We start from the raw sequence: 25,001 nt of genomic DNA, 5'->3' as shown, positions 1-25,001 counted from the left end.
GTTTTTATGGGATCAATAAAGCAGCTGCAAGCTGGGTGTGGTGGTGCATGGCTGTAATCCTTGCAATGGGAGGCTGATACGGGGGACTGCATGAGTTTGAGGCTAGCCTGGGCTACATGGTGAATTCAAGGCCAGTCTGAGCTACTTGGTGAGACTGTGTCTTAAAAAGAGGGAAAAAAAAGTTGCTAGCAAAGGATTATCAGGTAGCAATCATGGAAATGAGATTAAGAAACAAGTGCCAGATCTAGACCTAGCTCCCAGCTATATACCTTAAGCAAAGTATAGTATCATTGTATCTCAGCTAATCATCTATGGTATTAGGTGATGATCTCTTAGACCAAGATTCTATGGTTTGGGGGCTGGGAGATGGCTCTGTAGAATAAGCACTTGCCTGGCAAGCGCAAGGGCCTGAGTTCAATCCTGGGTTCCTCCAAAAAAAAAAAAAAAAAAGATTCTACGGTTCTTTGGTGGTCAAAACACAGAGACAGAGAAGGAAAATTTCAGAAAAATCATTTACAAGGAATGGAGTTAAATCTTGCTATTTGAGCACTCTGTTTTGCTGTACAGCTGAGTTCAATACAAGGAAGTTTATTCTGCACAGAAGAATAAATCTGACAAGAGTTTATTTGGTTCCGTTCTAACTACTGCTTTTTTTTTTTTTTTTTTTGGTGGAACCAGGGATTGAACTCAGGCCCTTGTGCTTGCCAGGGAAACTACTGCTACCTTTGGCTAAAGATCATAAAATAATGCATACCAAAACTTTGAAGGTAGTTCCATCACATTCATGTGCCAATTTGGATACTTAATTGAACTAGAGGAAGCACAGCATTATAGCAGTTCCCCCTTATCCTAGGTTTTGCTTTCCATAGTTTCAGTTACTGGGATCAACTAAGGTAGAACAATACTACAATAATGCAATGAAGAATTAAAATATTTGCCAGGACAGTGAGACTGACCACATCCATATTTATTTTCTGTATTTTAGGGAAGGGTCTACAGGGTGTTCAGGGTCTCACTACTAGATCAGACTCATAGTGATTCTCCTGTTTACAGCCTCCCAAGTGCTAGGATTACAGGCATGTGCCACCATGCCCAGTCTCGATGGCTGTCTCAGTGAGCCCTGGGGGCGGGGTCGGCACGGCAGGCCTGCGGATCGAATCCCTGGCCCCTGCACCTGCTTGCAGGCGCTTTAATCTGCTGAGTTATTTGGCCAGCCCCACATTCATATTCCATATTCACATACATGTATTTGTTTTATTGTTATTGCTGTTCTTTTCTGTGCCTAATTTACGATTAAACTTTTTTCCTTGGTACTGGGACTCAAACTCAGGACCTCACACTTGCCAAGCAGGCACTGTGCCACTAAGCTATATTCCTGGCCATACAAAGTAAACTTCAACACAGATACATACAGGTAGACTCTGTGCCACTGAGCTATATCCCTAGCCATATGAATTAAACTTTATCACTGATTCGTACATATAGGAAAAAGCATACTATACACAGGGTATGGTAGTATGCAAGTTTTCAGACAACCACTGGGAGCCTTGGAACACACTCACTGTGGGTGAGGGACTACTATAACAATGATCCTAGCATTTCTGCCCCAAGGGTGTTTTTTTAGGAAGATTAGTTTCACAGAATGTGAGTGCTTTATAGTCAAATTTGAGAAACAATAGGTTAAATCAAAGTTAAAGGCATTAAGGGTGTAGTTCAGTGGTAGCGTGTTTATCTGGCATGTGCAAGACCCTGGGTTCAATCTCCAGTGTCATGAAGACATAAAATACAATGAAGTATTTAAGGATTTTTTTTTTTCTCCGAATGCCTTCAGGGCAGGTTGGGCTGGCTTGAGTTGTGGGGATTGAACCACAGCAACCTGAGCCTGACTGCTTTGTTGAAGCAGCCACTTAAATAACTGAGCTAAGGGGCAGGCCCCCCAATGAAGGATTAAAAAAAAAAACAAAACTTTTGAAGCTGAGCATGATGGCACACCCCTATAATCCTAACAACACTCTGGGAGGCTGAGGTGGGAGGATCACAAATTTGAACTCAGCCTGGGGAAGTTAGGGAGACCCTGCCTCCTAAAATGAAAAATAAAAAAAGGCTGGGGGTGCAGGTTAGTGTAAAGGTACTGGATCTCTAGTACAAAAAAGAAAAAAAAAATCCTCTGGGTTCTGCAGATGAAAGCCTACAGAGAAGATGCCTTGGGGGCTAGACACTCAAAGCTGTTCAATTCAACAATTATTACTTGAGCATTCAAGCACTGGGCTGTGCAGCAGATGCTGGGGGTGAAAGCCAGAGTCAAAAAGAACTAATAAACCTGACTTCCTGCAGACAACACATGAGGCACAGGAAGGGAATCGTGGAGCCATGTCTTATGGGCTAAGTAGGAACTGAACAGGGAAACAGAATGAAGACCAAGAACACTTCAAGTATCTTTAAACCCAGGGATAGGTAGGCAAACTATGAATTACCCATGTCATGAAATACCACTCAGTAATAAAAATAAAACATTATTGATATATATAATTTAGATGAATCTCAAATATATATACTAATAAAAGAAGCCGGATTCAAAGGCTGCATGTTTTTAACTATATGACATTCTAGGAAAGGTGAAATCATAGGACTGAATTCATGAATGAATGGGAGGGGGAAAGGCTGATATAAAAGAGCATATGATGGTAGCACATGACTGTAATCTTAGAATTCTGGGAGGCTGAGGCAGGGGGGCTGGAAGTTTGAGGGCCAGCCTGCATAATGTAACAACTTAGTGAGACCCTGTCTCAAAATAAAAAATTAAAACAAAAAAGAGGGATGTAGGAAGATGGCTCAGTGTGAAGTCTCTGGGTTTAATCCCAAGGACCATACGCACAAAAAATAAAAAATAAAAAGGGCTAGAGATGTAGCTTAACCAAGGTTCAATTCTCAGTATAAAATAAAACAGTATCACCAACAAACCCACAGGGTATATGGGAAATGTATGAGGTCATTATGAAAGAAGGAACAAAATGTTGTTTTGACTCCCTTGTGGGGGAAAAAAAAAAAAAAAAAAAAAAAAAAAAACTAAACAAGATAGGCAGATGTTTCGAAAGCAATAAGGAATACCTGAAGATCTGAGCTCTGGAGTGATGTGACGAGATCTATGTTCCAAATCCTGCCCCTGACAGCAGGGTGGAGAACACATTCCTGGTGAAGGAGAGATGAAGACAGGGAGTCTGCTCAGAGTCTCCTACAATACAGATGAGTTCTGCCTTGGGCAGCAGGAACACACAAGAGGAGACACCGAGATGAGAGAGATTTCAGAGCAGAACACAAGAGGACTGTCTGACTAACTGGATATGGGGAACAGGGAGGAGGAGAAGAATTTAAAGACAACTCTGAATTTTCCAGCTTGGCTGATTTAATACACCATGATGCCAAGTAACAGAATAAAAGGAAAATTGGGGAGGAATAGATTTTGGACGAGGATGAAACAGTAAGTGGAAGGTTTAGACGTGTTCTGCTTGAAATGCCTGTGGTAGATTGTATCACTGGTGCCAAATATTCCTGTGCCACTCCCTGGGGGAGGATCACACATCCCCACCCAGTTAACTCAGGAGTGGCCGGCCATGTGACTTGCCTTGGATGACAGAATGTGGCCTGAAATGTGTTTCTTCTGGGCAGAAGCTTAAGAGCTAGGACATGGTTTGTCATTTACCTGTATTTGCCCTTACCACCACAACTAGCAAGGCTGCAGACAGATGTGCCTGTTAGCCTAGGTGCCAAAGGGACAGGGTCACAGCTGTGGTGGAGCCACAGGGAATGTGTAATGTTAACAAGAAATAAATCTCTGTAAGCCACAGGCTGGTTTCTTCTTGTTACCCCAGCACAGCCTAGGCTGCCTTGACTGATACAAGACTGTAGAGCATCTAAGAAAGCATCTTACAGACAACTCAAAGTACTAAACAGGAGCTGCACCCAGTTCATACACAGGGCTGGAAATACAGATTTAGCAACTGATACGCAAATAAATGAGCCCAGGAAAATAGATGAGATGAAAGACAAAAGTTCAGGACTGCGGCAATAGCGAGTGCAAGAGCACTTAACCCAACTTGTGCAATCCCCAAGATTCAATCCCTGGTACTACAGAAAGAAGAGAAGGAAAGCTTTAACTAAGTTTGAAGATAGAGGAGAGACAACTAAGAAACTCATTTCCAAGTCCTATTTTATGGGGAAAAGTAAAAAAATAGAACTTTTTTTTTTTTTTTTTGGCAACAAAGGCATCATGGACAGGGTGGTGGATAAGTTTAAACATCACAGCACCCAAGGGCAAACATTTGGTATGACGTATTTATAATATGGCTCATGATTAAAGAAATTGGTCTTTTCCACTAGCAACTCCTATAAGCCCGAGAGTAGAAGCAAAGGAAGAGGGCAAGTGGATTGCTGCAGAACTGGAGATTTGTAAGAGGTGTTTTTAGAGAATTGGAGATGTTTGTAGAGGTCAGAGATATGAAATAAAGCAAGAACTGGAACTATCAATATTTAAAGCCTGGGGCCGGGGAGATGGCTCAGTAGGATAAGCGCTTAACTGGCAAACACAAGGATCTGAGTTCAATCCCCAGTTCCGGGGGGGGAGGGGAATACATACATACATATATATATATATATAAAGCCTACTAGTCACTAGTCACACCAGATAACAAAGAACAGAATTATGAGATAGTTTGGATTTTAGAAGGATAATCTAAGTTCTAAGGCTACATGGATAGCAACTTCAAGAGGGGTCGAGTGGTGACCAAAGCACTTTATAAGATGGGAGAGCAGGATATTTTATGCCTACAGATCAGGCAAAAGTTCAGAGAATTCATATTAGCAAAGCCTAAGAAGCACTACTGAGTCAGAATCTGGGCAATTTAGAAGACAGCACTTGTAATCTATGTTGATGGGTAGATCTGGGACATATGGAAAAAAGAACCTTAGCTCTTTAATGATTCACAAACAAAAAGAAATAGTATTCTTGATCTACAGATAAAAAAAAAAAAAAGGGTGTACTAGAAAATACTGGGAGTGGCCAGTGTGATTTCATGACTAGATAAAAGGAATATGTGGTCTCCCCAGGAATGGAATAGACCAGCGAGGGCCTGGACAAGATGAAATAATGTTATAAAAAATATTAAAGAAGCAAAGTGGGGCCAGGGAGATAGCTCAGTAGAATAAGTGTTTGCCTGGTAAGCGCAAGGGCCTGAGTTCAATCCCCGGTTCTGAAAATAAATAAATAAATAAATAGATAGATAGATAAATAAATAAAAGTAGGGGCCGGGGAGATGGCTCAGTGGAATAAGCGCTTCCCTGGCAAGCGCAAGGGTCTGAGTTCAATCCCCGGTTCCAATAAATAAATAAATAAAAATAAAGAAGCAAAGTTGCCCAGCTGTGATGTGAACATACAGTCCCAGTACTTGGGAGGCAGAGGCAGAAGGATCACTTGAGCCTAAGAAATCAACCAACATGGGCAACATAGCAAGATCTCTATCAGAGAGAGAGAGAGAGAGAGAGAGAGAGAGAGAGAGAGAGCGAGAGAACGCACCTTTGTACTGATATAAAAATCATTTGGGAGAAAATTTCTTTATATTTTGCAACTATAGATTGGGTATTAACAGTAAAAAGTAGCAAAAATAAAAATAAATTTCAACAGATAACAACTCCCTGTACCTTATTAAAAACAAAAATATTAAAACTAGCTTTTGTTTCTTTTCGAGATAGGGTCTCGGTCTACAGCTCAGGTTGGCTTTATAGCTAAAATTACAGGGCTGAACCACTATGCCCAGTTAGTTTTCATTTCTCTAATACAAAAGAAACAAAAGTGCTGACTTTTAAAAAATAGTGAGTTTGAATTTTAAAAAATGATTAGAGTAAAAGATACATTGCCATTAATATCCCTCAAAATAATACTCCCAATATACTTTTCTCTCTCTTTTTTTTTTTTGTATCAAGATCAACTCAGGACCTTGCACTTGCCAGGCAGGCACTTATGCTGCTGAGCTCTCTCCCCAGCCCTCCCAATATACTTACATTCATTCTTATAACTTGTATCATTCAGAATTGGTCATCTAAACTCAACAGCAGTTAGCATATTTACTAAGTTATGTTCTACTTTTAGGGGGAAAAATGTAAATATGCCCACTAGAAATCACATTTGGTAATGAAGCCTACAGTCCCAGCACTCAGAAGGCTGAGAGAGAAGGAAGGAGAGTTCAGGGCCAGTCTGGGCTACACAGACCAGCCTGCCTCAAAACAAATGAGCAAACAACCAAACAACCACACTCAGGGCCTGGGGGTGTAACTCACTGGTAGAGTAGGAAGGTGCTTAGGATGCAGGCAGCTCTGAGTTCAGTCCAGACCACCAAAACAGTAACAGAAAGCACATTCCCATTCCACATCAGGTGCTGAAGCTTTATGCCTGCTTACCCTTTCTGTTTTATCTGCACAGAAGAGTCGGGTGTGATGTCTCTTTTGCACCACAATGTATGTTATTCCTGGCCGATAATCTTCTTCCAAGCTAATGCATGCCTTTCGAATTGCTATTAGTTCTGGCCAAGCTACCTAGGAGACAGAAATGGAATTACGATCCACCAAGAACTCCACTAGCATCTCTTGTATCTGACTTGCAGAATGGCAGAAAGGAGGAAGCTCTTCAGATTCTTAAAGCCCCAAAGGGCAATGCTGGGCTAAGCAGGATACCTGTTTCATCTGTCCCTCGGATACTCCTCCTCGGTAGTAGATGATGCGAGTGGGTTTGAAGCGTGTGGATTTGTAGAACTGGATCAGCAGCTCCCTAACCATGTTAGTCAGGTCCTGGATGACCTCCTGGCTGTAGAGGAGCTCCTGTGAAATCTCCTGCCGGGAAGTCTGCACCCGGACCGTGGCACAGTACCGGCTGGGGTGGCCGTCCATACTGCCCACCACTGCAGCTATGGAGGGCTTCTTCCCGTCCCCTGCTGGGGGGTGTGTGACATCTGCTCCCAGGAAGATGACGGGCTGCTGGAACACTGAGGGCCTGTTCAGGTTTAAGGACACAGTGCTATTGAGACATACAAGAGAAAATGCCTGGGTCTAAAAAAAAATTATCACCAGAGATAATCACAGGGTTTTTGAAGATTTTTTTTTTTTTTTTAAATAATGTATTTAGGACGGGATCTACGGGATCTGCAGGGTCTCACTACATAGATCTGACTCGTAGTGATTCTCCTGTTTTCAGCCTCCCAAGCACTGGGATTACAGGCCTGTGCCACCAGGCCCAGTCTTAATCCCTGTCTCAGTGTGCACAAGGGGCAGGGCCAGGTTTTTTATTTTTTGTTTTAAACCGGGAATTGAACTAAAGACTTTATGCTTGCCAGGTAGGTGCTGTGCCACTGAGCCATATTCCTGGCCCTTGTAGGTATAATCTTAAAAAAATTATTCTTTTTGTCAATTGGAAAAGAGTACTAACAACACAAACCCAAATTCTCTTTAAACAAGATCAAGTCTATCTCTTTCCAGGTTTTAATTTTCTTCATAGTGTTTATCACTTACACAAGGTATGGTATCTTATTTATTCCCATTGTTTCTTCATTCTTTGTCTATATCTATACACAAAAGTAAGCTCTTTTGAAAGGCAGGAATGTTGTTCAGACTTATCCTGGTCACTGCTGCAACCCTATTGCCTAGAACATTGCTTAGCTCATAGATGGCACTCAATAAATATTTGGTGAAAGGATGAATTTATGGGCCAGGGAGATAGCTCAGTAGAATAAGCGCTTGCCTGGCAAACACAAGGTCCTGAGTTCAATTCCCAGTACCGCAAAAAAAAAAAAAAAAAAGGATGAATTCATTTATTTGCCACTGATTTCTCTAAGGAATCAAAGAGAAAAATATCATACATGCTTCTCTGGTAAGAGATAACCCCCAAAAATGTGAGATTAAAAAGTGGTATGAAGTTTTAAAAAATTCTTAAAGTAGAATTTGGGACTGTATGTATTAATTCTTTTTTATTTTTTTGGTACTGGAGATTGAATTCAGGATTTTGCACTTTCCAGGCAGGCACTTATGCCGATGAGCTATCTCTCCAGCCTTGTATTAATTCTTAAAATATAATCTAGGGGCATCCCAAATCCGACAATCTCACAGGTCCTAAGAGGAGACTGCACAAGGGCAGAAGCTGTCATATATTCCTACATCACAAAACACAGTACAGAGCAGTTAGCAACACAGACATACGCACATCTTTGGCCACACAGCACACACCAGGTACTGTGCTGGGCATTCCTCATTTCGTCTTCGCAACAATTCTGTGAGAGTGGTAAATTCACTGCTTCCCAAATTTTCAAAATGAGACATAAGAGAATAAAGAATGTGCCCCAAACTGCACAGCTAGGAAGTGGTAACACCAGAATCTAAACCTAAGAAGCTGACACCCAAGTATGCACTCTAGGGCATCCTGTTACAGTTATCTGCAATGTGTGCGGTAAAAATCAAATGACACCAGGCTTTCAGTGAGCCTTCCCTGACTTGCATGCCTCATCACCAACATGCAGGAGGGATTTATTTACCTACAAGTTATATTCTAAGACAAGAGTAGGTCTCTAACTTCAGTCTTCTCAAGGATGGCAATGACTAACACTAAATTTAAAAAATTATAAATTTTTGAATCACTCTTATAGAATTTTACATAAAAACACTATCTTAGAGTTTACAAGGTAGATAGTAGTATCTTGACAGATAAGGAACTGAGGCCCAGAAATCTTAAAAATTCACACAAGCAGCAAAACATAACTCTCCTGTCAGTCAGTACATTATTTAAATCATTGCCCTGTCTTGGTGCTTCATTACTCTGAAGTAAATCTAACAAATTCAAATTTCAACAAAAAGCATATGGGGCCAGAGAAGGGGGAAGTAAATTTTCTTAACAAGATGTAAAAAGACAGATTAAACTCAACTTTATTAACATTAAGAACTTTTGGCGTGCTCGCTTCGGCAGCACATATACTAAAATTGGAAAGAACTTTTGGGGGCTAGGGATGCAGCTCAGTGGTACAGTGCTTGGCCTGGTCCCAGAACTTTAAGAGAAAGGGGGACCAAGGGCCAGAAGGAGGGAGGGAGGGAAGGGGGAGGGAGGAAGGAAGGGAGGGAAGGAAACAGAGACAGACAGGAGGAGGAGGAAGAGGAGGAGGAGGAGGAAGATGAGAAGAAAAAGAAGAGAGGAGAGAAGAAAGATCTGTTGATTAAAATACACCATTTAACAGAATGAAAAGATAAAATGCAGAACAGGAAAAGATACTTGCAGCACTTACATCCTATCAAGGGTTTATATCCCAAAACCACAAAGAATAGCTACAAATTAATGAAAACAGCCCGATACTAAAATAGGGGCCCAGGGGCCCAGATAGCTCAGTAGAATAAATGCTTGCCTGGCAAGTGTAGAGTCCTGAGTTCAATCCTCTACACCGTAGGAAAAAAAAGTTTAATACAATATTAAAAACAGGCAAAGAAGCCAGGTAGAGTGGCAAGCCTATAGTTCCAGCTACTTGGAAACCTGAGGCAGAAGGATCACTTGAGCCCACAAATTCAAGACGAGTGTAGGCAACACAGTGAACTCTGGCTTGAGTTCTCAGTCCTCTTGCCTTAGCCTCCAGAGTGCAGAGGTTATAGGCATGGGCCACTATGACCTGCTGAGCTACCCTCAAAACGCTGGGGTGGTGGTGGTGCTGAACCATCCCATGATGAAAGATGTCTAAATGGGCTATAAGTATATTGAAAATGTGGTTAACATCATTAGTCACCAGGAAAATGCAATTTTTTATTTATTTATTTATTTTTTTGTGGCCTGCTCAGCCCCACCCTATGGGCAAGGCTGGCAAGGCATGTGATGCTGGAGATTGAACCATGGTCCCTGCACTTGCCTAAGCTTGCCTAAGCAGGCACTTTAGACACTGAGTTCTCTCACGGACCCAAAAATGCAAATTAAAATAATGAAGTACTATTATTCCCAAACAAAGTGGTTAAATTAAAAGGCCCTATACTACTAAGCACTGATACAAAGATGAAAAAAAATATTGAGTCCACAGTGGAAATATAAGATGATATAATTGGCCAGCCTGAGCTGCATATCGAGATGCTATCTCAAAAAGACAAAAAGGAAAAAGGTATAGGCAGTCCAGAAAACGACAGCATCAATTAATATTAAATGTATGGGGCTGGGCTGGGGAGATGGCTCAGTGGTCTAAAGCACCTACTTAGAACAAACTAAGCTAAGCAAAGCACAGGGACCGTGGTTCAATCCCCAGCACCACATGCCAGCCAGCCCCACCCCCTGGTGGGCTGAACTGGCCACACACACACAAAATAAATAAATAAATAAATATTTTTTAAATAAATAAATGTATGGGGCTGATGAGATAGCTCAGTGGACTAAAGTGCCTGCTTAGGCAAGCTTAGACAAGCTCAGGGACCGCAGTTCAATCCCTGGCACAACATGTCATACCAGCCTCACCACCAGGGCAGGCTGAGCTGGCCACAAAAAAAAAAAAAACTAAATGTATGAATTCTCTCTAACTTAGCAATTCCATATCTGGATTTCTACACCACAGAAAGACTGCCTACATCCACTAAAAATGTAGAAATGTACAATGAGTCTGTAAGAGTATTCATCAGTGGTAGAAGAGATAAAATTGTTCGATTCATGAATGAAGTAATACACAGTAATGAAGAATGAATCACTATTAAATGCAGCAACCTAAGTGAATCTCACAGACATACTATTGAACAAAAGATGTATAACATAGTACAAACTGTGTGAAATTTAGAAAACCCAAAAGAACTAATTTATGGTGATACACTTCAGAATAGCAGTTACCTTCGGGAGTTATGTATTTGGCCTTATATTATTGCTGGTGATAGGGTTTTTTGTGGTACCAGGGATCAAACTCAGGACCTTGCACTTGCCAGGCAGTTGCTTAAGCTGCTGAGCTATTTTCCCAGCACACCCCTGAAGACTGTTGCCAGAAACATAAGAAAGGGGACTGGAGGGGAAGATGTGGAGCTATTGGTTCTCCTGAAAGAGCGTGTCATGCTGGCTCTCCTGATATGAACTCCACTGTCCTCATCGTTGAAAGAGCTTGGACCTTGTCACTGAGAATGGCTGTGATCCACTTTGGGGACGCTCCGGTTTATACTTTCAGTGTGGCTTCCTGGCTCCTTAGGGGGTAGATGGTGTACTGTTCAATGTCCTGGAAAAGCTTGTTATGCTGGCTTTCTTGATATGAACTTGGCTGTTATCACCTGAAGTGCTTAGGACCTCGTTGCTGAGGATGGCTGTTCTTATCCTTACTTTGAACATCACTTCCTGGCTCCAGAGCAGATCCCGCAGCCTGCTGGCACAGATCTGTCATCCTGCTGGCAAGACTTTCTAGCTTCCACCACTGACCTTTGAGCCTTCCCAGTGCAGATCCTTGAAACAGGCCTGCATGTGACCTAGTCGTGGGCTCTTGACCTCCAGCTGGACTTGTAGGAGGCATTATGATGAGCTCTAGGTCCTCAGCTGGACTCATGCGGGACGTTGCAGTGGCATCCAGGCCCTCAGCTGGATTCCTCGGGTCTTTAGTGTGTGGACAGATTTTCTACACTCTTTTGTATTTGACTCTTTGAATGATTATTATAAAATAATCCTATAAATTATGTCCTGTATTTGTTTCTTTGCAAACCCTGACTACAACAGCATTTGTTGGAGAGACCAAAGGAATCCTGAGGGGTACGTGTTGGGGGGGAGGGGGGGGAGAGGAAGAGGGGGAGAGGGGGAGGGGGGAGGGGGAGAGAGAGAGAGAGAGAGAGAGGAAATGTTCTATAGCTTAGCAGTTTAGTAGGTGCATAGGTGTGTATGCATATAAGAGACACGCATCAAGATGCATATATGGTATGCACTACCATAAATTACATTAGTTAGCTTTTAAACAAAAATGGTAAAACAAAAAACTAGAATCAGGAACCCTACCTTTGATGAGGAACAAGTACATTGTTGATTCCTCCAAGCTTTGCATTTATCTTCAGGCAGAGGTTGGAAAGGGTTTGGGGTGAAGTTTTCACTACATTTTTTACCTGGACACACTGCGTGGCCATACCCAGAAGAGTATCTCCAACACGCTTCACCTCCGCTACAAAAATAATTTTAAATAGTTAAATAGTCTCCTTAATTATTAAGAGCAAGTGACTAAAGCCCACACATTAACAAGTACAGAGCACATACTCTATACTGTAAGTGGACAGCACCTCCACCTTCTGCAGTGTCCCTCCTGCAGGCCTCAAAGCCAGCCGCTTCCTTTCTTCTTTCACTTTCCCTGCCTCCACATGCCCAGTCCCTTAAGGTTCCTTCCCCCACACGACCTGTTCTGGCAAAGGAAATAACTCCCCTGGCCCCCCTCTCAGCACACATGCCAATCTTTTGAAGTTTACTTTTATTTTTCTCTAAACACTAGGGACAAACAAGAAGGTAACAGAAGAAGCAAATACAGAGAACTGAAGACATTTTATAAAGGGAGCATCTACAGCTCTCACAGCTTACACTTCGGTGATAACCAAAAGAATTTTGTGTCATTCTTCTTGTAATGGATACAAAGTAAGCAGACTCTTTTCTAGAAGTGGCAAACGCCTCTGCTTATCTCCATTCTGATATCCTAAGTGGTTTTCACCAAACATTCCAGTTCTTCCAGATTCCTGGATTATGGCAGGATGGTAATGCTTTTCCTGACCCTAGCCCCACTCCCTAGTATCCTCTCCACAGCTTGGGTAAGGCCATCCAGCTGGTTGTGGCCAAGGAGATGCAGAGAAAAAAAGTTAGGGGCCAGCAACATTCTAAACAGGAGCTGCTTGGCCAAACTGGGTACTGGGTACCACCTAAATTCTATGGACATACAGCAGGAGGTAGAAGTAAATCTTTACTTCATTTATTGTTGTGTTATGTATATACTTGGGTTGTGTGTGTGTGTGTGTGTAGTGTTGGAGATGGAACCAAGGGCTTTATAAATGTTGGGCAAATATTCAACCACCAAGTTAAATAGTCTTCTAATCATTAAGAGCAAGGGACTAAAGCCTCACACATTAACATTTACAGAGCACATATTCTATACTGTAAATGGTATTAGGTGCTTCTCATGCACTAGTCCTTTCATATGCCCAAACCCCAGGACACCCTCTCCCCCAAGCAATGCTCACCCCTGTGGACAGCACCTCCACCTTCTCCAGCTGCCCTTCCTGCACCAAGCTATACCTCCAACCACAGTCTTGGTTGCTTTTAACTGCTATTACTTGGAGGGTGTTTGTGATTGCATTATCTGATTTAATGCTACTATCTAGTTTAACCCAACTGCCACAACTACCCCTTGAAATCATTCCTCATTTGGCATTAAAAGGTCCATACCATACACTGGTGTCTTTCCAGGCAAGATGACCACTATGAGCTGTAGGCCCACATATGTCATCTTCAGATGCTTAAACATGGGCTCCACGCTGTCTGCGCCTTGTGCGTACTTGCAGAAGCACGGCTGGCCCTGGATGGGCATCCCTGCGTCCTTGGAGATTTTACGCAGCTGGTCAGTGAAACTCCTGGTAAGGGAGAACCAGCGGCACAGAACTTTCACTTCAGGGTACATTCATAACCTTCTAAAATATTTCTTTCAGTTCTGCAAATTCTTAACCAAAATTATAAGCAAAACATCCTTCACTGGTTGCTGCAATAAACTGGCAGTTGTATCACTACAATTACAACAGAGAAAAATCTGTATTCATAAATGATCAAATAATCACTTTGAATTTTTAAGTAAATATAGTGTGGCTCAGTTGAGCCTCAGGGCTAGATCTCATTCCTCTTCAAAGATTTTTTAAAAAATATTCAAATCAGCAATTCTGGAGTGAAGAAAAGACTGTCAAAATTTCAGGTAACATTCCTTTTGGAAAGGCTAGTACAAGGAGTTGGGTCAACTTGCGTTGAACCGAGAACACAGAAACATGCTATGGCAAAATCACTGTAACGGGAGTTGTAATCAAACTTGATTTGGTACAATAACAATATCAGGGCCGGGGAGATGGCTCAGTGGATTAAGCACTTCCCTGGCAAGTGCGTCCCCAGTTCCGCCCCAAAAAACAAAAACAACATCAGAAGAAATCACTTAAAAGTTGAAATTAATTTGGGTCTTTAATTTTGGAATTAAGGGCTGGGGAGATAGCTCAGCAGCACAGCACCTGCCTGGCAAATGCAAGGTCCTGAATTTGATGCATGGTACCAAAAAAAAAAAAAAATTGGATTTAAGAAGTTGCTTCAAGGGGCCAGGGAGATGGCTCAGTGGAATTAATGCTTCCCTGGCAAGCTCAAGGACCTGAGTTCAATCCCCGGTTCCAAAAAAAAAAAAAAAAAAAAAGTTGCTTCAATAACTTCTTTTGTGTATTTTCCAATATCTTATAGGATTCATCATAGCTTCATTTTCTTAATTTTTCATTACTCATTAACTTCCTTTACATAGGTAGCTGCATCTATAAGATATGAACCAATACTCTTTGTCAGTGTTCTATTCTTTTTGGGGGGATAAGGGGGTAGGCACACTGGGTCTCATTATGTAGTTCAGACTGCCCTAGACTCACTATGTAGCCCAGGCTGGCCTTGAACTCAAGTGATCCTCCTGCCTCAGCCTCCCAAGTGCTGAGATTACAAGCATGTGTTACCATGCCTGGCTACCTGTGTTATTTTTAAAAACCTAGCTTGTATCTTAGCTGAAAAGATACAATGAATACCAAAGGAAGCTCTCACTTGAAAACTCAAGAATTTGCCAAGTAGAATGGCTTCACCCTTGTTACAAAGATCTGCTCTAAATATACAGAAGCTGAATAAGATTTTTAATGTAATTTCCAAGTGCTCAATTTACTATGATGCAATAGCTTTTGCATATAGCCAGATGGTATCACTATGGGAGTTGGGGATTTAGCGCCAGTATACACAGCACATCAACATAAAGATGGAATTTTCATATCTGGGAGGGATATTACTAAGCTGGAAATACGAAGATACTCACTTTAGTAAATCTTCCCTACATTGTTTCTGAGGCGCAAAACAAGCAACTGCCCAAACTTTAATTTCAATGCCAGCATAAAACTGCTTTCCTCGCATGTCCCAGACACCCTGGTTGGGTGTGGCTACTGTTTTATTCTTTAAAAAAAACAAAAAGAAACAAAAGTAAAGAGAAAAGACATTACAATCTAAGGCCATCTTAATGTTGAGAAGGGAATAAACAAAATTCTAGTTGGTACGATTCAGAAGACTAAAAAGCAGTAACAAGACGAGTACAGGTAAACTCAATACAGTATAGCAGAAAGACTCTGGGTTCTAATCTTCCGACTCACAGTGTGCTGAGATAAACAGAAAGCTTACCCGGCCTCCGTATTGCAGCATTGGTGCTGGAAGTACCCTGCCTGTGAGTTCTGTCATTTCATTGTGGACAACAATCCCAAATTCTTTAAGGTATGGGTCAGGTCCACCCACCATGCTGTTACTCTTCACCTAAAGAATAGGAAAGCCTGCATATATAAAAACCAAAGAGTGACTGCATCCCATCAGGAATTCTCTATTCTTTTTTTTTTTTTTTTAATCTTTGTCTTAGAGCTGGCTAATCTTGAAGACCATTCCCTACTGACCAGTCTACTGATTTCTTCCTGCCTGTCAGGAGCAGATCTTGCTGTGGCTTTGATCATTGTGGACGTCTGATTGTCTGTGAGCTTCTTTATACATCGTTGTCCTGCCACTATATTACAGACCTGCCAAGAACAAGGAAGAAGTCAGTTTGTGTAGTGCGAGGCTCCTATATTGTAAGCATCTATCAAGCTCATACATTCTCCAGTTCCAGAATTGTTTCATTTTTATTTTTATTTTTGAGTACTGGAATCAAATTCAGATCATGCTACATCAATGATCTATATCCCATATACAGGGCCTGCCTGGCAAGGGCAAGGTCCTGAGTTTGATTTCTAGTTCCAAAAATAGGAAAAAGAAAAATTGTTGTGTGGTGAAATTACGTGCTCACAGTATTTTAAGAAAAATTAAATTCTATTCTAGATTAGAACTCTACTTAAAAAAAAAAAACTAATTTAAGAGATTGGAAGATTGACAAAGGAAATTTAGCTTACCTCAAGTGGTAAATAGGTATGCTTTTGTTCTTGTCCCACTTGGAGACAGGGAAGGTGGGGGTATTTCAGCTGCAGACTATACTTCTGCTTAAAATATTGAGCTACTGTGCATTCCATAGCTTGCCCATTTTCTAGCTGCAAAGGAAAACTATAGGAAAAAATGTCTTCTTAGAAATATGAGATTTTTTTTTTTAAACAAGTAAACAAAGCCTATAATGTTTACCTTCAGTAGTCATTTAAAAACAAGTGGGAGGGCCGGTGAGATAATTCAGCAGTCTAAGCACCTAGGCAAGCGAAGGGACCACACGAAGCACCAGCCCCACCCCCAGGTGCACTGAGCCAGCCACCCAGACCCAAGACTCGGCATGGTGGCGCATGCCTGTAATCCCAGTGCTGGGGAGGCTGAAAACAGGAGGATCACTAGGAATCTGAGCTGTGTAATGAAAAAAAAAAGAAGAAAGAAAGAACATCCCTTTATTTGGTTCTTTCAGGGGTGTAAATTATCTCAAATACAAATGATAAACTCAATCTCAATCTCTTTCTCCTCTCTCTCTCTCTCTCTTTTTTTTCTCTCTCTCTTTCTGTCTCTGTCTCTCTTCTTTTTTTCTTTTTTGAGACAGGGTCTCACTACACAGCTCAGGCTGGCCTTGAACTCACTTTGTAGCCCAGGTTGGCCTCAAATTTGCAGTGATCCTTCTGCCTCAGCCTCCCCAGTTCTGGGATCATAGGCAGGCACCATCACACCCTGCTTGAATCTTGCTTTCTTAATAGATACACAAAGTAACAATGTAGTGAGGATTATCTATGTTCTATTTAAATTTATATGCCCTAAGTCTTTGAACAAAGATTGTATAGATATGTAAGCCTACCTGACATGATTATATGAATAATTTAATAATAAAAGGGAAACAGATTTTGTTTTAGTTTAGTTTTTTATTTATTTATTTATTTGTGCGTGTGTATGTGTGTGGCCAGCTCAGCCCACCAGGGGGCGGGGCTGGCTGGCATGTGGTGCTGGGGGATTGAACCGCGGTCCCTGTGCTTTGCTAAGGTTGTTCTAAGTAGGTGCTTTAGACCACTGAGCCATCTCACCAGCCCCTGTTTTAGTTTTTTGAAAGAGACTCTCACTGTGTGGCCTGGGCTGTCTCACACTCACTGCAGATGCTCCTGCCACAGCCTCCTGAGAGCTAGGATTACTGCACAGGTGTGTGCATCACTCCTGGCTGAAACTTTCCATTTTCTACAACAAATGATTTTGATACACACTTAAGTCTGAAAACTAAGAACCACATATGTGCAACAAAGTCAGACAGAATATATGGGAAAGGGGGCTCCTGAGTAACAAAATGAAGTTTAGTCATTATTTAACCCCACTTAGTTAAGACAGCCAATAGTTATGTTTATGGTAAACATAAGTTTAATAGTGTTGATTATAAGCATAAAACTTACATATATGGTAATTTTTTAATAGTGGCTTTTTTTCCTAAGACAAAAATCTCACTATGTAGTTCAGGCTAAGCTTGAACTCATTAGGGAGCCCAGGCTGGCCTCAAACTCTCAGTGGCCCTCCCAAGTGCTGGGGTTATAGGTGTGCACCACTACCTCTGGTCTTTTATGGTAATTTTAAGCACTTTCATATATATTAACTTATCTAGGCCTGGTACTTAGTGGAATAGAAGCTGGATGATTAGAAGAATGAGACTGGAGCCAGGGAAAGAGCACAGCGGGGCAGCACCTGCATGGCAAATACAAGGTCCTGTGATCGATTCCCAGGACCAAGACAAAGCAAAACAAAGAATGAGACTGGAGAAGTGGAGAGGAGTATGTTGGAGGCAATCCCTACTCACTGGCAGCTGGAAGAAGTGACAGCCAGCTACCAAGGGAGGGAGAGCAATCTATCCACACAGACATGCAAAGCAGTGCCTTCCCATGACAGCCTGGCAGGACTTCTAGAGCTCCCCAGACCTGTCGGATAGGTACTCAGAACTAAAACTGAATAATAAATGCTGTTGATCATGACTCTCTTTCATTAAGTAAAAGTGGACCTCAGTTTAGCTCACTAAGTTTAAACGTAGATTGGGATATAGGCAGAAAATGTGTTTTGCAAATATCCGGATCAGTGCTCACTTCAGCAGCACAAATACTAAAATTGGAACAAATAACTGAATCAGCTTGGTAAGGTGGCAGATGTCTACAGTCCTACCTACTCAGGAGGTGGGAGAACAGCTCGAGCCCAGGAGTTGGAAGTTGGCCTCAATACAGTGAGATCCCAGCTCAAAATGAAAACAAAAGCAAACAAACAAATAAATCAAAAATATTTTAAACTTTTTAAAAAAGCTTTTATGTTGTTAGGAAAAATTCTAACCAGGTATGGTGGCACACTCCCAGCTACTTGGGAGGCTGAAGCAGGAGGACGAAAAGTTTGAAGAACTTATTAAGATTCTGTCACAAAATAAAAAGGCCTTGGATGCACTTCATTACTCCCTGGGTTCCAACCTCAGTCGTGGGGAGAGAAAAAGATTCAAAAAATTGACAACTGCAGTACAACATCTGCCTTGCTCAGGCTTGAGACTGCTGTTATTACAGGGGTGGACAATGGCACCCGGTGCACATGATTTTAGCAGCTCCCCTTGTTACCATAATTATCATATTATTTTAAGTGTGATTAACATACGTTTGATGACTGGCTGGCCGTCTAGTCACATTACAAACTCGGTATTTTCGTTTCATTTGTCCACAGTGGGTCACCTCAACTTTGAGACCTGAAGTTAAAAAAAGAAATCCAAAATATCAGTTGTAATTAAAATCACAGTAACGGGCTGGCCAGATAGCTCAGCAGACTAAAGCACGCTGAGATGGAGATTGAAACTGAGCATGGTGGTGCGCACCTGTAATCCCAGTGCTTAGGAGGCTGAAAACAGGAGAATCACAAGTCCAATCTATGTAGTGAGACCCTGTAGACCCTGTACTAAATATATAAAAATAAATAAATAAATAAAATCATAGTAACAAAAAAAGATTTGAATGTTGTTTTCCAAGAGTCACAGTTGGGGATATAGCTCAGCAGCACAGCACCTCCCTGACAAGCTCAAAGATTTTGACTCCCAGTACCAAAAAATAAAATAAAAATTTAAAAACTGGGGGTGCACTTGGGAGGCTGAAGCAGGATGATCACTGCAAATTTGAGGCCAGCCTGGGCTACAAAGTAAGGTCAAGGCCAGCCTGAACTGCATAGTGAAACCCTTTCTCAAAAAGACAAAGACGGGGCCAGGGAGATGGCTCAATGGAATAAGCACTTCCCTGGCAAGTGCAAAGGCCCGAGTTCAATCCCCGGTTCTGCAAGGGGGGGGAAAAAAAAGACAAAGACAACAAACAAAAACAAAAAGTTATGGCATTGTATAGGTTAAAAGTTGCAAAATATGGGAATAGTTTCATCACTGACAGGTAAAAACAGCTGGAGATAGTGGTGCACACCTTAATCCCAGCATTTGGGAGGCTGAGGCAGGAGGATTGCCATGAATTTCAGGCTAGCCTGGGCTACACAGTGAGATCCCCTCTCAAAAAAAAAAAAAAAAAAAAAGTAAACAAAAAAACCAAAAAAATAACTATCTGTGTGTGTCTGTGTGTGTATAAACAAAAATTTTTAAAACCTCAGCTAAGTAGAGGAAATTAGAACCTAGAAAATCTGAGATGATCAGTGTAGTTTATTTATTTATTTTTATTTTTTGTAGCACTGGGAATTGAACTCAGGACCTTGTGCTTGCCAGGCAGGCACTTAGGCCACTGAGCTATCTCCCTGGCTACATTCAATGTACTTTAATGTGCTAATTAATAAATATCTATTAAGCATCAACTATATTCTGATATCTAGTCTCAGGCATGCAGACAGCCCTCATGGATCTTATACTATAGTGGGAGAAGATAACCAACTATAAGTAAAGAATACCAAAGGATAATAAATGAATGTGTTATCTTAGTAAAAGGGAAACATTTTAATGGTAAAGGTGGCATTTACTGAGTTCCTGATATATGACAGGTGCTATGTTAGAAAGTTAATTAATTTGATTCTCATAAGCTCTGCAAGGCATACGCTATCACCTTTTCCTCAGAGGTGAATAATCTGAATAAACTAACACTAAAACAGTGACTAAGAAACTTAACCAAGGTTTTGCTGATAGAGCTAGGTAGGCTGGGAAGGGAGGCCAGGCCTAACTGCAGAGCCCGGGTTACTACCACAGGTCTCTCCACCACTACCTTCATGCAAATACCTACCTCTGATTTCTTTGGTAAACTTGACACGCTGAGAATCTGTTAGAGGTTTGGTCTGCTCGTTGATGTTCTGAATGTCTAAAACCTCACACATGAACTCAATGATAGGCTGAGCCCGGTAGAAAGCAGTTGCAGATACTAACGAACAGAAAACAAAAAAAAGATGTAACTTCCAGGAAAACGAAAGGGCCCCAAATAAACAAAAAGCCAGGGGCCTACAGGTAAGCTCAGTTGTTTAAATCCCCTACTTGGGCAGACTCAGTCAGGTGCTGGGGACTGTGGTTCAACCCCCAGCTGTTAAGGCTGCCATTAAGGCAGTCTGGGCTACCCCTAAAAAAATCCACAAACAAAAAGCCAAGCACTAATAGGTAGAGCAAGGTCTGCATACCATCGATATTCAGCATCATATTCCACATGGCAGGTCTCACAGACTGATGAAAGCCAAACCAAACTTCTCTGCCCCCTCCCAGAGGGTGGTAATAGCCTTCAGGAGGTGAGAAAAAAGATCGGCCCACCGGAGTGTACCTGAAGAGTAAGAGTTCGCCAGGTTTCACAATCAAAACTGGGAGAGTCTTTCCTTTCCTCCTCAGCTTTGTGTACTGCAGTGTGAACTACAACTTAAGTAGTAAAACCTTTCTGTAGCTAACTATAACCTACCAAAAAGTCTGACATTTGTGGAAAAGGATTCAAACAGATGTACTAACCTCATAGAGGGAAGGTGTCTTGTGATAACATCGAGCGCTTGTACTGAGTCATCTGGGACTTCACTTAAGTGCCCAGCTAAAGCTTCTAAAAGCAACTGCAGGCTCACAACTGACACCCACTGAACAGAGACTTTGAAGGTTTGGTCTTTACCCTCACCTGGAAGGGTCACCTCCATATCAACCTACAGAAAAAAACACATAGATACAAACATAAATGCTTATAAGGGCTAGAAGATCCCAAGGATATTCAATATGCTATACACATAAAGATATTTATTATTTTCTGTCATTGCAAAACGTTGGGAAAATGTAAGTATACATCAGTTGGGCAATAATTTAAATGATCCAGATAAAACAATAAGCCAAACATAATAGGACAAATACTGAAGATTCTTCTTTTTTGTGTGTGTGTGGTACCAGGGATTGAACTCACGACCCTACGCTTGCCAGGCAAGCACTTATTCTACTGAGCTATCTCGCTGGTCCTGAAGATTCTTCTTAGAATAGTCAAAATCATAGATATAAGAACAATCGTGGGGGCCGGGGAGATGGCTCAGTGGAATAAGCACTTCCTAGGCAAGTGCAAGGGCCTGAGTTCAATCCCCGGTTCCGCAAAAAAAAAAAAAAAAAAAGAACAATCATGGTTGCCCAGGACCAGAAGCAGTGAGGTGTGGTGAGTTATTGCTTAATAGAACCTGTTGGAGATGATGAAAAAGTTCTAGAGATGGTAGTAATAGTTGCATAACAATGTAAATTATTTAATGCCAGTAAACTGCAGACTTAACAATGGTTAATCGGGGTATGATGGCATACTTCTATGATCCCAACACCCTGGGAGGCAGAGGCAAGAAGCGCACAAGTTAGAATTCTACCTGGGCATCATAGTGACTTAGGGAGACACTACATCAAAATAAAACCTGAAAAAGTTTATTTTTATGACTGGGTATATGTGTCAGCGTGAAGGCCAAGCTAAGTGTCCAGGACGGGGTGTGTGTGTGTGTGTGTGGGTGTGTGTGCATGTGTGGGTGTGTGAATCAGCTGCGGTGACACACCTGGAATCCCAGCTGCTCAGGAGGCAAAAGAATCAGGTTTGAGTGAAGCCTGGGCAACTTACTGAAACCTTGCCTCAAAATAAAATTTTTAAAAAGGGCAGAGGAAGTGGGCATGGTGGCACACACCTGCAATCCCACCACTTGGGAGGCTGAGGCAGGAGTACTGCCATGAGTTCAAGACCAGCCTGGGTGAATTCAAGGCCAGCCTGGACTACATAGTGAGACCCTGTCTCAAAAAACAAAGAACAAAACCAAAACAAAAATGCTGAGGATGCAGCTCAGAGGTAGAGCACTTGCTTAGCATGTGTGAGGCTGTGCGTTAAATTGTCATTACTGCAAAAGAAGAAAAAAAGAAAGTTTAAAATAGTAAATTTTATGTCATATATATTTTATCACAATAAAAAATTAGGACAGGGGAGATGGCTCAGTAGAATAAGCGCTTGCCTGGCAAGCGCAAGGCCTGAGTTCAATCCCTGGTTCTGCCAAAAAAGAAAGAAATAATAAAAGATTAATTCATGGTGGCACATGTCAGTATACCCAACAAGAGGCTGAAGCAGCAAAGTAACAAGGCAGGAAGGCTGAGGCCACCCTGGGCTACAAGAGGGAGTTTATCAGGGAGTTATGGCCTCCATAATGAGACCCTATCTCAAAAAAAAAAAAAAAAATCATAGAATGGATGTATATATTTGTGTATAGGGGGCCTGCCCTGTAGCTCAGTTCTTTAAGTGGCTGCTTCAACAAAGGAGTCAGGCTCAGGTTGCTGTGGTTCGATCCTCACAACTCAAGCCAACCAAACCTGCCCTGAAGGCATTCTGAGAGAAAAAAAAAAAAAAAAGTATAAATATGTGTGTATACATATACATCAGCATATATATACACATATATATCTCACAAATTCTAATGCTCATATGTGAGATAGATAGATAGACAGACAGACAGACAGACAGACAGACAGACAGACAGACAGACAGACAGATAGCTAGATCACATAAAACACCTAGTTCTTTTCTTTTGGTACTGGGGATCAAACTCAGGACCTTGGGCTTGCCAGGCAGGCACTTATACCACTAAGCTATCTCTCCAGACCTGGAGTTGTTGTCTTTAAAAAATAAAATGAAATGCATTGGTGCAAACAAGTGGGTGAGGTAAGAAGCCACAGCATTTCCTGATCATATAAATAAGTTTATAAGGAATACATTCACATTTTCCTTTTTAAATTTAATATTTTCTTCTTTTGCAATACTGAGATTGAACCCACAGCCTTCTGCATGGTAGGTAAGTGATCTACCACTGATTTACAAACCCAACCCTGCTTCTTTAATTTTACATACAAATGCTGGGCCGGAGAGAGAGCTCAGTGACACAGCACCTGCCTGGCAATTCTAAAGTCCTGAGGGTGACTGCTGGTACCCCCTCAAAAAAAATATTTAAAAGAGTACTGTGATATTATAAATCTGATTTCTTGGGCTGGTGAGATAGTTCCGCAGACTAAGTGCTTGCTTAGGCAAGCATAGGGACTGGGGTTTGATCCCCAGCACCACATGCTGTGCCGGCCCTGGTCCCAGGTGAGCTGAGCCTTCAATCCCAGAGCTAGGGAGGCTGAAAACAGGAGGATCACTGAGTTCGAGCTGTGTAGGGAGACCCTGTACCAAACACATAAAATACATACATAGGGCTGGTGAGATGGCTCAGTGGTCTAAAGCACCTACTTAGAACAAGCTTGGCCAAAGCAGAGGGACCACGGTTCGATCCCCCAGCACCACATGCCAGCCAGCCCCGCCCCCTGGTGGGCTGAGCTGGCCACACACACACACACACAAATAAATAAACGTTTAAAAAAAATAAAAAAATAAAATACATACATAAATAAATAAATCTGATTTCTCAAGTCAGAATTACAACAGCTCTATTGTTCAGATTGAGGTATCATTTTGTTACAGTATACTGTTAATGTGAGGTTTTGAGATACACCTACAGAAGACACAACCTAAATTCTAATGCTCATATCCTTTTCAATTATCAGTTATCTAAGACACAACAGAATATGGACAGAATAGCAAATCTATTATTACCATGGAAAGCAACTCTAAGGACAAAAGTATGCCTAGAAAGGGAAACATTTTTGCTTTATGTAATGACTACTCCATGACCTAAGTACTTCTTGCTATTGCCACTTACCCTGTCACGTCCTATTGGCAGTGGGTGTGCTGTGTACATGTTTCTTTTGCCATCATAGCCAGGCTGCCGGTCACCAAATATCTGCATCTTGAAGTGCCGCACCATTGTATCTACCACCTCCCTTCACAGTAATAGAGGCAGTGGCAGTTAGCATTAAGAAGTGGTAAACAGTATCACCATACCTCAGACATCTAAATTCACACCTGTGATCCCAGCACTTTGAGGGGCTGAGGCAGGAGGATCAAAAGTTCAAGCACAGACTGTATAACTTAGGAAGACTCTGTCTCTTGAAATGAAAAAATAAAAAGGGCTGGGGATATAGTTCATTGTAAAGGGCCTGAGTTCAATGCCCAGTACCACAAAAAACAAAACCCACTAAATTCAGTTCAATATCACTACCTGGAAAATGTAAGGATCAAAGTTACAATTAATCTAAGTAATTTCTTTTCCCCAGTACTGGGGGATCAAACTCTGCACCTTGCACTTACCAGACAGGGGCTTATGCCGCTGAGCTATCTCCCTAGCCCTTTAACTTAAGTAACTAAAAAAATTAAACTAAAGAACGGTAGAAGGGCCAGGGAGATACCTCGGTGGCACAGTGGCCTGCCTGCCTGGC

The 25,001-nt window shown here is 41.7% G+C and overlaps 1 protein-coding gene across 2 annotated transcripts in view; it reads right to left on the bottom strand.

Moving 5' to 3' along the window:
• Nucleotides 1–24,527, bottom strand: part of Ago4 (argonaute 4, RISC catalytic component) — a 33,609-nt gene extending 9,082 nt beyond the window's left edge. Inside the window, exons 1-13 of one of the 2 annotated variants that reach the window (XM_004641016.2) lie at nucleotides 24,386–24,527; nucleotides 21,156–21,337; nucleotides 20,840–20,976; nucleotides 20,455–20,589; nucleotides 18,857–18,944; nucleotides 16,183–16,330; nucleotides 15,694–15,813; nucleotides 15,431–15,559; nucleotides 15,075–15,208; nucleotides 13,430–13,614; nucleotides 12,008–12,167; nucleotides 6,724–7,039; nucleotides 6,451–6,585 (exon numbers count right to left, since the gene is read on the bottom strand). In XM_004641016.2, the coding sequence (XP_004641073.1) occupies nucleotides 6,451–6,585; nucleotides 6,724–7,039; nucleotides 12,008–12,167; nucleotides 13,430–13,614; nucleotides 15,075–15,208; nucleotides 15,431–15,559; nucleotides 15,694–15,813; nucleotides 16,183–16,330; nucleotides 18,857–18,944; nucleotides 20,455–20,589; nucleotides 20,840–20,976; nucleotides 21,156–21,337; nucleotides 24,386–24,490 (1,974 nt within the window). In that variant the 5' untranslated portion in view covers nucleotides 24,491–24,527. The remainder of the gene's footprint in view (nucleotides 1–6,450; nucleotides 6,586–6,723; nucleotides 7,040–12,007; nucleotides 12,168–13,429; nucleotides 13,615–15,074; nucleotides 15,209–15,430; nucleotides 15,560–15,693; nucleotides 15,814–16,182; nucleotides 16,331–18,856; nucleotides 18,945–20,454; nucleotides 20,590–20,839; nucleotides 20,977–21,155; nucleotides 21,338–24,385) is intronic. The other variant, XM_023701052.1, reaches the window with a different exon arrangement.
• Nucleotides 24,528–25,001: the final 474 nt, after the last annotated feature.

The sequence above is a fragment of the Octodon degus genome, unplaced genomic scaffold (genome assembly GCF_000260255.1).
Source record: "Octodon degus isolate 3935 unplaced genomic scaffold, OctDeg1.0 scaffold00130, whole genome shotgun sequence".
NCBI classification, from domain to species: Eukaryota; Metazoa; Chordata; class Mammalia; order Rodentia; family Octodontidae; genus Octodon; species Octodon degus.
This window is presented reverse-complemented; position numbering and strand designations above follow the sequence as displayed.